General features: G+C 51.0%; 1 protein-coding gene across 7 annotated transcripts in view; it reads left to right on the top strand.

Moving 5' to 3' along the window:
* TSPOAP1 (TSPO associated protein 1) overlaps window positions 1-12,385 on the top strand; it is a 71,191-nt gene that overhangs the window by 13,981 nt on the left and 44,825 nt on the right. For all 7 annotated transcript variants that reach the window (XR_012625800.1, XM_074845759.1, XM_074845762.1 and 4 more), the window contains exons 3-6: window positions 542-670; window positions 2,822-2,998; window positions 6,277-6,546; window positions 12,025-12,132. Coding sequence is in view for 6 of the 7 variants with exons in the window: in XM_074845759.1 (XP_074701860.1) it covers window positions 542-670; window positions 2,822-2,998; window positions 6,277-6,546; window positions 12,025-12,132 (684 nt within the window). In the remaining variant the exon portion in view is untranslated. The remainder of the gene's footprint in view (window positions 1-541; window positions 671-2,821; window positions 2,999-6,276; window positions 6,547-12,024; window positions 12,133-12,385) is intronic.

The raw sequence follows: 12,385 nt of genomic DNA, 5'->3' as shown, positions 1-12,385 counted from the left end.
TTTGTCACCTTCTCCCTGTTCCCCCCAGCTCATGCTTTGGTGTCCTGAGAAAAACGACAATGGTGAAGCTTGCAGTGGCAGTGCAGCACAAATCCACAGCGATGTCTTGAGTCCTGTAATCCCAGGGAAATAAACTGGGAAGACTTTGGAAGAGAAAGCCCAAAGGGTGGGTGGCCAGGCCAGACTGATGCTGGAGACGTGCCAAGTCCCAACCAGCAAAGGCTGCAACAAGTGTGTTGTGGCTGGAGAGGGCCCTGGCCTGGAGTGGGGTGAGGGGCATCTCGTGGGGACCAAGAGGTCACATTAACAAAAATACTGGGAAAAACACAGGTTTCAGTTACTGGAGAGGCAACAAGAGCAGATGTTGGTGTTTAATGGTTGAGACAGTTGTAGGAGAACAGGCCAAGCCCAGCTGGGAAAAGCCCTGTGGGCACAGAGCAGGTCAGGCAGGGCTGGGGACCTCGGCTTCCCCTAACACCCCCGGCACGCAGCTTCGAGCTGAGCAGGGGCTTCACCTCAAGTCTCTCCTTCTGTTTTCTAGCGCAGGAGCTGCTTTCCCCAGACGGAGGAGAAGGTGAAGCACCTGAAGAGGAAGAATGCGGAGCTGGCAGTGATCGCCAAGCGCCTGGAGGAGAGAGCTCGGAAACTCCAGGAGGCAAACCTCAAAGTGGTGAGTGCCGGGGCTTGCCGCTGCTGGGCACGGCTGGGATGGGAAGCTGAGCTAGGAGAGCACCTCATTGCTGGGACTTCTCGCTTGCTACTTCTGTTGAGCTAGAAAGGCCTTTTCTTTCCCCTTTTCTTAAACCTACAGCAAACATGCTTTGCACATCAGCAGCAAGGGCAAGAATCACGAAAACCAGCTATTGCCGCCGCCTTCTGCTGGTGTGTGGGGAGCTGGCTTTGAGCAATTTCCTCCTGCTTGGTTTCTTATTGTAAATGTGCTAACTTACCTTAAGGTGTTAGTTTAAGGTAATTAGCTCAGCCTTCCCTAGGCAAGTGGTGAAAATAATTCATCTGACTTTACCGAAAAGAAACAGGAAATATTTGAATAAGAACAGGAGTGTGGTAAAGCAAAACAGGAAGGGGTGAGAGACTCTGCTCTGCCCCATCCACACCTTACTTGCATTGCTGTGCAAGCCTCATGGCTTTTGCTTTTTCCAACCCAACAGCAGCTTGTTGCAAACCTTGTAGTACCTGACAGGGTGCAGGAGTGGTGGGAGATGGCCGTAGGATGTGGGATTTGGGCGCAAGCAATTGCATGAGCTTCCTAATTGCAGTGGAGTACGGGAAAACCTTTCTTCCATTGGAAGGAAACCAGGGATTGTGATGGGGAATTCAAGCCCTGTAGGATAGAAAGGAGGAAGTGAAAAGTTTGCTGAAGAGAAGGTGGGGGATTTTCTTGGCAATGCCTGCCCTCTCTGTCCCCAGGCACCACACTGCCCGTGTGAGGTTTTGGTACTTGCAGGGCAACAGCTGCTGCCGGATGGACATGTCAGATACTATGCTAAAAGAAATAATTTGATATCCATCCAACAGCTATGCAGACCCTCCAGCAACTATACAAATACTGTTTCATTTTTTTCCTGAGTGAAACTTTGGGGTGGTGACAGTTTAAGACCTGTGCAAGCCCTGGGAGAACCGACTTGCTGGGCTCCTGGGCTGGCCCAGGTCTCCCAAGAGCAGAAAGTGCTTGGATGGCTGAGGCTCGTGGAGGGTGAGCTGGAGGCAGGACCAGGCAGCTGCATGCCCAGAGAATGGGCCCTGAGGAGCTGGGGTTGCCTTCAGTGCCTGGTATGTAGGTTCCGTGGAGCTGGGGCCCGGCATGTAGCTTCTGCATGTGGGGGAGACGCTCGGGAAGACCTGGGGAGGAAAAGTCTGCACAGAGGATGCCACATTCTTGATCAGGCAGGGGAGAGTCCCCCCTCACCAAATTGTCAGGCTTTGTGCAGACAAAAATAGCTGGACAGGGAGAGGCAGGTTTGATAAACCCAGGGACTGGATGTGGCCTCACTGCTCAGAGGGTTGGGATGAGAAGCGGGGGCATGAGCTGCCCATTGATCCAGCTCCGTGGTGCTGGTACCCAGTGGGAGATCCAGCCCCAGGGATGGGGGCATGTGCTGAGACCTGGCATCCCAGGGAGACTGCAGCCAGGGCCTCTGTCCAGAGCCTGGGCCCAGCCAGCTGCCTGTCCCTGTCTGCCCGCTCCCCTTGAAGCATGCTGCCGTCCTCACCCTTGCTCGTCCCTCCCTCGCAGGGAGCATGTGAATCTGAACTGCTTCTCCTGCTGAACGCCTCCCAGTCCTCCCCCAGCCACGCTGGTCCTTGCTGGGCTCCCTCTTGCCTCTCTCTTTGCCTGTGCCTTCCACCCATCCATGCTGAAGCCCTCTTTCCTGCTGCCTTGAAACCCACAGACGCTCGATTTCTCTTCCTGGTTTGGTCACCTTCATCCTTGCTCCCATGCTCATCTTTCCTGCCATCCCCGCCTCCTCTTCTCTGCTGTCTTCTGTTTTTCTGCCTTCATCCTGTTTTTCTCTCCTCCCCCCACCCACTGTTGGGGACAGACCCCATGCTGACTATACCCACTGGCTCATCATGAGCACCTTCTCCTTCCCACCTCTTGTCTGACCCACTTCTCCATCCAGCCCTTCCTCTTTCCTCCCACTTTTCCATATGTCTGTCCTCCTCTTCTGTCTGCCTGTCTGTCCTTTGGGCTAGGCTGCACTTCTTGACAGTGCTGCCTGTCCAATGTTGGGGGGATGGGGTGGTGGTTAATGAATACCAACGCATGTGGCTTTCTCCCTTGCTGCTCTCTCTGGTGTAGGTAACTGCTCCGGTGCCTCTGAAGGGCTCCAGCCTGGAGCTGTGTAAAAAAGCATTTGCCCGCCAGCGTGCCAAGGACCTGACAGAGCAAGCCAGTGCTCTCCTGGCAAAAGACAAGCAGATCGAAGCTCTGCAGCAGGAGTGCCGGGAGCTGCAGGCTAAACTCATTGCAGGGAAGGTGAGACACTTTCTGGGACATCACTCGGTGCCTGGGGACAAGCAGTGATGGGAACCAGGCTCCAGGAAGCTGTGTGAGGGCAATCAGTCCCAAGTGCAGACTGAAAACAGAGAGCATTTGATGTGTGATTTGGATAAGGGACACTGGGCGAGTGTGTGGCAGAGATAGTGTCTGGACCCTTCCAGAACAGTGTGTTATGGGACACCCCAGTTTGTCCCTCTGCGAATTCATGGGTCTGAGCTGCTGTTTTCAGCAGCAAGTTAAACTCTCCCCCTGGAAAACCCTGAGAAGCCACAAATACAGGATGTCTTTTCACAGTGCTGAGCTCCAAGCAAGATGTAGAAGCAGGAGCTCCTTTTAAAGTGTTTCTTTAAAAAGTAAACCAGCCAAACATGTTCCCAAGAATCAGCCTAAATCCCATGTCTTGAGCTGCACCTGTGTGCTCACAGCCACCACGAGACTGGGTATAACTAGGTGCATCCTTGTAGGACTGTGACTAAGGGTACAAATCACTAGACAGGGATGGGTGTTCATGAAACCATCTACAATGCTGATGCCTGCACCTGGGCTGGTGACCTACGTTCCCCTCAGCACCAGCGTAGAGCTTCCTGATATAAATGATGGGATAAAAGGGATAATTCAGCTCATCCCAAGACAGATGTCTAACACTGGTTGGATGTGTCATTCCCTCAAAGCACTGCTTCTCTGCCATGACCCGAAAGGAGCCTCTGCAGATATCTGAAGCTAGGTGAAATGATTCCCAGTCAAGGCGACTAAAGCAACCTGTTCTGGGCATATCAGATACATCTTTTGTTCATGAGCTAGATGTTTTCAGTTTAGGTCAGTTAATAAACTCTCATGAGTGGCTCAGGAACGTTAGGGCTTGCACTGGATCCCCCCTGTTTTGCTGATGCAGATGTGATCAAATGCAACCCAACATTCCTGCACCCCCCTGAGCTGAATGCTTAGATTTCTACCTACCCTACTTAGATGATATTCAGGTGACAAATACTTCCTCACTGAAAGCAGCTTAATTTCTGTCCCCGACCTCCCTATATGATCATTTTAACTATGGGTTTGAAGGCAGATTTCAGTCTTTCCCTAATGTACATCTCATCAGGACAAGGATGCCCGGGTGTTTGCTGTTTGTACAGGCTGCCCCACTGATCCCTCCTGGCATTAAAACACAGGAGAAAGTTATCCAGGTTTGACTGTGCTCTGTGGTGTCACCGAGAAGAAATTCCCTTCCTGTCCCCTTGATTTCCCACTGCAGACCCCCACAGAAGTGGGAACAGACCCTTTCCAGTCTGATTTTCCCAGCAGAGCATGCTGGGCAGCCTGAATCTGCCAGGGGCAGTGAGTGACAAATTATAGAGGAATGTGACAAAGGTGGGTGAGCAAGATTCATTACTGACCAAAGAAATACACATGGGTGCAATCCTCAGGGTGGCTGAATTCAGCCGTGGCCTTGCTGGGGCGTGGGTGACCACCCTGACTTAGCCGGTGAGACCGTCTGTTTGTGTAACTGCTGAGGCACCGGTAACGGAGGACATCGATACACAAGCAGGGAATCCACAGAGAAGAGAGCAAGAGAGGAGATCATTCTCTCTGATCTTGTTTTTTTCCCATTTCTCTTCCAAGCAAGCTGCTCATTAAATTTTAATTTTCAGCTAGTTAAAATTCAAAATTCACATAATCTGTCTGCAGCATGCAAAATGCATTATGCCAGTGAAGGGGTTTATATGCAGAGATATCATGTGCATGCTCAGAGTTTGTAACCAAATCAATTTTAATCTAGGGTATTCAAAGCAGCACAAATTTTTCAGTAGCTATGAAGTGGATCTGCTCAGTTCCTTTCTAGGGGCAGGACAGATACCCTGCGTGCCGGGCTCTAAAAGCATTGGTCTTGTTTTGCAAAGTTTGGGTTCTTAGGATAGGATAAAATGATTTCCTGAGATTGTGATCCAGTGATAGGCTTTCAACCAAACCTCAGCTCCAGCTAAAACCAGACTGCAATTTCTCGCAGAATGGATTCTTGGAAGAGGGGGATTGCGGGGAACAGCAAGGCAGCTGCAGGGGACGTGTATAATAGAAACTGAGGGGAGGACTGAGGGTTTTTTTCTACTCCCTTGTTCCCCCAGGCTTCGGAGGCTGTCTGTTGGGAATAGCTGCCTTTTTTTGGTGGGGGAAGGGAGATTTTGTACAGAGCCACAGCCAATTTTAAAGAACTACTACCCTGATAGCCTGAACATGGGTCTGGCACAGAGAAGGCCCAGCTGCTCACTTCTTGAATCTGTGCTCAGTTCCCATTAATGCTGCCTCAGTTTCCCCCTTGTAGTATGACAGTAACCATGGTTTTCTACACAAATTGTCTTTATAAAGCACACACTATTTTTAGGGCAAATAAGAAGTGAATGGGGAAGCAGATTAAATTTGTCCTGGATACCAATTATGCGTTGAATTCACTAGCTTAGGAGCTTTCCAGGGGAATGAGCAATGTCTCCTCCAGCAGCATATTTGTAAAGACAGGTTTTCATAACCAGCTTTTGTACATACGTATGGACATGCAGGTACGTGTTTCTTCAGCTTCCTGAAAGCTGAAAACCTTTGAAGAATTAAACAAACTGGTGACATATTCTCACATTTTTGTGAGAGTAAGATTGCACTGGTTTCCTTCAAAAGCTGCTGGTTTTGGGTCTGGAGTGGATGGGAGTGACCCCTTGTGCTAAAGATAGGGGCCCATCCACACATACTGTCTCGGAAGAGGTTAGAAATCAAGAATGTTTGAAAACCAAACATTATCCTGAGCAAGAACTGAACAAATCCCAGATGTTCTTCATTCTTTCCAGCATTTAAAGCCCTAACCACCGTTAGGGCTGCAGAGAATGCCAGCACCCTCATCAAGGAGGTAAACCAGCTAAGGCTCTCGTTTGGCTGGGAAATGAAATTATATTACCCTGACACGCTCTCTGCTGGCAAGCCCTGGGAAAGCACACACGTAGAAAAGCCCTTTTGCTTTGCGCTGGAATTAGCTGCAGAAGCATTACAGGCTAGTTTTTATCAGCGGGAGGAATAACGTATTTGCATAAGGGATGCAAAGTGGCTGCTTTTGAGGCTTTGGAGACCCAGGAAACACAAATCTTTGTGTGCCACATTACCTGGTTTTTGCCAGTGTCTCTCCATGTAAAGCTTTTGGAATTTGCATGTTAAATCACCACCCTGACCTGTTCCACCTTTTAGAGCTTGTCAGCGACATGATGTGTTTGTATCTCCTGCAGGATGACCCTCACTGCCTGAACGTCATCGAGTTTGATCGCCTGTTGCGGGAATCCCAGAGAGAGGTGTTACGGCTGCAGAGACAGATCGCACTGAAGAATTTCAAGGAGTGTCTACGTTCCTCTAAAATCAGTTCAGGCGGCGCTTCGCCAAGCGCTGCCGCGCGCTTGGGACCGCCTGTACCAACACTAGATACCTGCGTCAAAGGTTCACCTCTACTGAAGGAGACGCACTTGGGAGACCCAGCGCGTGCAGGGGAAGCACACCGGGAGGTGAGACAAGTGGGTCGGCGATCTAAAAGTTTTGCTGTTTAATTACTCCATTAATTACTCTTCTTAGGAAACTTCTTTAAGAGTCCATGAGCACTGCGGTTCTCATCCTCTGAAAACAGGTGCTGTGCTGGTTTCTGAAATGACCGATCCAAGCGCCGGGTCCCAGAGGGCCGGGGGGACGTGGCCGCTGCTGGCAGCCCACTCCCGTGCAGGGACACCAAGCCATGCCGGGGGCTCGGTCCTGCTGCTCTTCCCTGACACGGGGCTCCCACACTGTCTTTTCCAGCCCAGAAGCCAGGCAATGCCTCTTTTTGCCGTCATTGGCCAAAAACACACAGTTTGGGTGTTTGCAGAGGTCCGGACGTTGGCTCCCAGCGGGTGGGCGATGGAGACCCGTGGTGGCGGGAGACCTGCTGCTCCGTGACCCCCATCCCAATCCCCATCCGCCGGCGCATCGGCTCCAGCCAGGGCGAAGCCCCGCGGCGGGCCGGGCCTCCCGCCCGGGCCGCGCTGAAGAGCAGGGCCGCGGCCTGGCCGCCTCCCGGGCCCCGGCCCCAAGGTTTCGGCCCGACCCGGGCCCGGCCGCCCCTCCGCGGCCGCAGTGGTACGGCCCGGCAAATCCGGGCCGCCTCAGGGCGCCGCCTCCCCGCTGGCGGCCCGCGCAGCCGGCAGGTAAGGCCGGGCCCTCCCGCCGAGCCCCTCGCCGGGCCGGGCCGGGGGCGGCTGCGGCGCCGCTTCCGCCGGGGGCTGGGGCGGGCGGGCCCGAGGCGCCGCCGGGGAAGCGCCTCTCCAGCGGCGGGGCCGAGCGGCTGCCGGGCGGCCGGGCCAGGCCCGCCGAGGCCTCCGCTGTCTGCGGGGCAGGGCAGCGGGGCTTCTCCTCAGCGCTCGGGGGCCAGCTCCTCCGCGAAAGAGGTGGAAGCCGCGGTGAGAGGGCGGGGGCCGGCCCGGGGGCTCAGCCCGCCGTGGGGGCCGAGGCCTGGGCCAGTCGCTCCGGCAAGGGCGCACCGGCCCCGGGAACTGGGGCCGGGCGGGGGGTGAGGGGCCGGCAGAGGCCTCCGGGGCTGCCCGCAGGCCGGGCTGGCGGGCGGGGGGTGCGTGAGGCCGGTGCCACCCGGCTCCGGCGGCGTGGGGGTTTCCCGGGCCAGAGGCAGCACCGCGGCGTCCGCTGGCTCCCGGAGGGTTTGTCTGGTGTGGGCTCAGCCGGTTCCTTCCCGAAGCTTTCGGTGCCTGCGGTGGCCCAGAGCAGGGTGTCGCATCTGGGCTGTGTGCGGACGGGCTGCTCACCTTCCCTCCAAACTCCCACCGGCTGCTCTCGTTTTGCTCCCCAGCTCTTATAGAAGATGGATTGAATATTCATTCCTTGTTTGGCCTTTCCAAGTCACTCGTGAGTTTATAGGCCCCTCTCCTTCAGCCGTTTTTTCTGTTTCTTTCTAGCCTCTGCCATGATTCAGTATTAATCGTCCTTGTCTCCTTCCTTTGTACGTTAAGTCTGTCATTTTTGTGTTGGGGGAAGCAGCACTGCACGCAGTATCCCAGACACTGTGTCACTGGTTCAGATAGTGGCATAATGAACTTTTCTCTCCCTTACCCAGCAGATCTCTTTGCCTTCTTGTCTAAGCACTGAGTTCTATTAAAATATCATTTGTCTGATGGCCCTCTGTAGTCCCTCAGTGTCACGAGGGCCTCTTCACCATTTGTCTCATTGCTACATCTGTACTTGGAGAGCACGGTTCCCGCTGCCTCTCTTTTAGTCCTCTCATTTTTACTAGATATTTACCCAAGACAAATCTTCCCCCCCATCCTGTGGTGGCTCAGTATCTGCAGAAGCCTTTCAAAGCACTGTAGCTGAGTGTGTTCAGAGCACCCAAGCAGATTGTACCTACTGGATCTCCCTTACCTGTTTGCTTGCTGACACCTTAGAAGAACTCTCTACAGATTTGTGAGTGTGGGGTTTTCTTCCCAATATATGTTTGTTTGGGGTTTTTTTCAAGTATTTGCCTAATCTCTGTTACAATTTCTATCAGTTTGCCTGGAACAGGTGTCAAATGTACTGGTCTGCAGATATCTACTGCAATACTGTTAAAACTTGACATTTGCCACCTTCCACTTATTTCATATTAAGGCGGTGTCAGAGAAGTGACACACTGCATGTCTTGATTCAGTTACTGCTGAAGAGAGAGATTCAGTTCGTGATGAAGGGGGTTTTTGAACCCTTGGGTGAATATTGTCTGATCTTGATGATTTGTTACTGTTTTGTGGGCTTCCACAGTTCTTATAGACAGCTCAGTTTGAGAGAGATCCTCGTCTCTGTTCTTCATAGTTTGAGATTTCTGCCCTAGTGGCCCCTCACCCCCCAGATTCCTCCATGATGAAGAAGGATGCACAGATGACTTTTCTTTTTTTTCTTTCCCTCTCCTCTGCCCTTGTCTTCCTTGAATGGCCCTTCCATACCTTGGGTTTTAGCTGACCCTGTAGATTCTGTCAGACAGGAACATGTATTATGGCCTTTCTCATGGATGCTCTTTATTTCTCTGATTCAGGAGAGTCTGTCCTCATTGTCAAAAGATTTTCTGTCTGATAAATAGCAACGAGACTAAGGCCAACAGCGGTAGTGAAGGGGGAGCAGGGAGGCTGTTGCCAGTCTCTTAGCTGAAACCTGTATCACAGCACACCCCGGGCTCAACGGGCTGTATTCATTTGGGCGCAGTCGTGTCAGCTCTCGGGGCAGTAATCACAGTTGTCATAATTAAAAGAAATTACTTTGCTTTTCTATCCTGCTCCCCAGCACAGGGCGTCAGGGCAGTATTCCCCAGCTTTCAAAGAACTTCCTCAGAGTATAAAGAGCAAGCTTCTCCTTTAAGTATCCTTGGAAAATCCCATTTCTCTGTTCTTCTGATTTCTCTACTTTATTTAGGGTTTTGGGTGATGCTTATCTCTGTAGTGACAAATCATAATTTAGCAGGGATTTCTTTCAGTGATGGTGCTGACTTAAACAGCCTCCTGTTCACCACTGCTTGTTCCCACTTCCCCTTCACTTATGTCAGTGCAACTCATGTTGAGCAGTGGGACGTGGTGGATCTGAGTTAAAAACAACCAAGCAGACGCAACCTTCCTCCCGCCTTGTCCTGAAACCTGCATCAGCTTCGTGGTCCGGCTCTGCCTGACACTGCACAGGGCTGCCCTGGCACGGCTGAGGAAATGGGCCGTGGTTAGCTGGAAAGTGCTGGAGTGATTCTTTTGGGGCAGGATTGTGATGATGCTTTCTGGGTGCCTACGGCAGAGGTTTCTAGAAAACTTACAACATTTTTAATTTAGTGTGTTGCGTGCTTTCTGTTCAGAAGCACAGGTACTTGTGTGCCTGTTGTATATTTGGCTTTAGCTGGCACAGCCTGGGGATGCTGATCAGTTGTACAGCCCCATCCCTCTCGCCATCAGGGTCTCTGCCAAGGTCAGTGCAGCCCAGGTGGATAGCACTGGGGGTGGAAAGGGATTCTAAAGCAAAAATGGTTCTACAGTGATTTTTAACTGTACGGTTGAACAGATTCTGTGCACCTGGCTCATTCATTGACCATCTTCCAGTCCCGGCTGTGAATGAGGTGGCACAGCTCCAGGTTGCAGCTCGCTTTGTGATGTGTGCCAGTCTTGTTATCAGTTGTTTAATACGGTGACGAGTCTGGGTTCTGTGTAAAAACAGCAGTATATGAGCATGTGGCTAGGGGCATGTCTTTGTTCTTGGGTGGAAATTAGGTCCATGTGGGCAAATTTGTAATTTTGTAATTTTTGTACATTGTCTGTAATTAGGAGTGTCATAATTTTGTTTAGCTTTTTGCTAGGAAATGATCATAAACCAGCAAATTTGCCTTGTATATCTGCAAGAGAGTGTGACTGGTGAAGCATGGTGCATTGTACTTGGACAGTGAGTATCTAACCCCTTAGCTGGCATCCACTAGCATTCCTTGGGACCTGGTTTCATTAAAATTGACTAAAATGCAACATTTTCAGTCTGTGAGGAAGCATAATTTTGAAGGGGAGGTGTGAAATACAGATTTGAAACTTAGTATGTGCCAGGTGGTTTAAAAAAAAAAAAAGTCTCATCAACATTTACGCCTGGATATTCCAAAGTTAAATGCTGGTTTCACAGCACATCTGAAAGCTCCCAAGGGCTGGGGCTCATAAGGTACTGTGGCTCGCGCGGAAGATCTCAAGATTTCCAGCTGTGGGTTGGTGCTCAGACTGCCTCACTCCCAAGTGAACCTTATGCCATGGGTGGTAGGGAAGCCCTGAGCCACGCTGCAGGATGGTGGTTTCAGGATTTTCCTTGTACCAGAAAATCTGAAAACCTTGATAACCTGGGCTTGAGTGTAGTTTCTTAGGGTTTCCTGGCTTTCAGCAGTGGAGCCATGAATATAGACATAATTAAACCCGGGGTTTCAAGCCTAAAACGGGTAAAAGAAATGTTTTAGGTATAGTGCTTAGACAGTGTCCTAATGGCTGACTGTAAATGGAGCTCAGACTTAGTAATGTAGAACCCTCGGCACTGTAGGTGTTCAGAGCAAAATGAGAAATTCCACTTCTGATGAGAAGTCAACTGAAGGATAAGGGCTGAGATGGAGTCACAAAATCCTGTTGCTTGCTCACTGTACAAGGTGGCTTTGATGATCCTAAAGATCTCCTATGCCTAAAATCCACTTCCCAAAAATAACTTTAAATTCCGTGTTTAAAACATTAACAAAGCCCTCTTTCTTCTCTTTACCTCAGGCCTTGCCCTGCTGTCAGGGATTACTCTAGGCAGTCAGATATCAGTTGAGAGTGAAAATTCAGAGGATTAAAGGTGTGTTTGTCTGTAGCCCAAATTAAAAGGCATTTTGTTAGAAACTTGTGTACAGGAAAGTGTCTCCTTTCATCTGGTTTGATGGTGGCACAATAAGCCATAGCACGTCTGCTGCCATTTCAGTTCTTCTTGGCTACCAGCTGAGGTGGGATGTCCCATTTCTTGGTATTTTTTGTCTGTTCTTCCCTGCCTTTAGATTCTGACATCTTCACTGATTTCTACTTTCTGATGTTTATGAGCGTTGTGTTCTCCCTTCTGACTGTCTTCCTTATTATTTTTATTGCTTTGGAGAGGGCCATGAAAGGTGTTGCTGATGCCTCTCATTGAAACCTTAGATGAGGCACAAATGGGAACTCAGATCTGAGAGCTTTCTGGAGCTCACTGTTGCATGTGAGTGTTTTAGTCAAGCTGGATTGTTTGTCACTGGGCCCCAGAAGATCCCCAGCACGGGTCTCTGGTGGGCGAGAGGTCCCTGGCATGGTGTTCACCTTTCTCCATGTCCAGTGGTGCAGTTCAGAGAGCAGGGGTTTTCCTGTGGAGCATTGCTCTCCCAGGCGGTACTGCCAGGAGAGCCTCTTGTCCCTCACACGGTGTGCTCTGTAGTCCTGGCTGTCCCTGAGCTCGCTGGCATCTCACTTGCTTTCCAGGTGGAACCAGGTGTGCAACCGCTGGGACCTGCCTCAGAAGGACATGAAAATTTCCCTCCCAAAAATGCAATAACAGACCAAGAGAGCAGCCAACAGATACAGCAGCTGGTGAGTTGTGAACCTGGTTTTGGGGTAAAGGAGTGCTTTACTTTTTTTTGGGGTTTTCACCTGTGCAATCCATGAAGAGCTTGTGGGAATTGAAGTCTTTTTAGGTGCAGCTGCTCTGCAAAAGTGGGAAGCTTGGGGAATCGGTAGGAAAACACAGGCCATCTGCATGGAGAATGTTGCTGGATGGCAGCTCCAGGTATTGGGCTGGAGGGGGACTATGTCACACTAAAATGAGAGGGAAACACGCCAGTAG

The sequence above is a fragment of the Strix aluco genome, chromosome 19 (assembly GCF_031877795.1).
Source record: "Strix aluco isolate bStrAlu1 chromosome 19, bStrAlu1.hap1, whole genome shotgun sequence".
Taxonomy (NCBI): Eukaryota; Metazoa; Chordata; class Aves; order Strigiformes; family Strigidae; genus Strix; species Strix aluco.
Note: the sequence above shows the minus strand (reverse complement) of the source record. Positions and strands in the feature narration are given on the sequence as shown.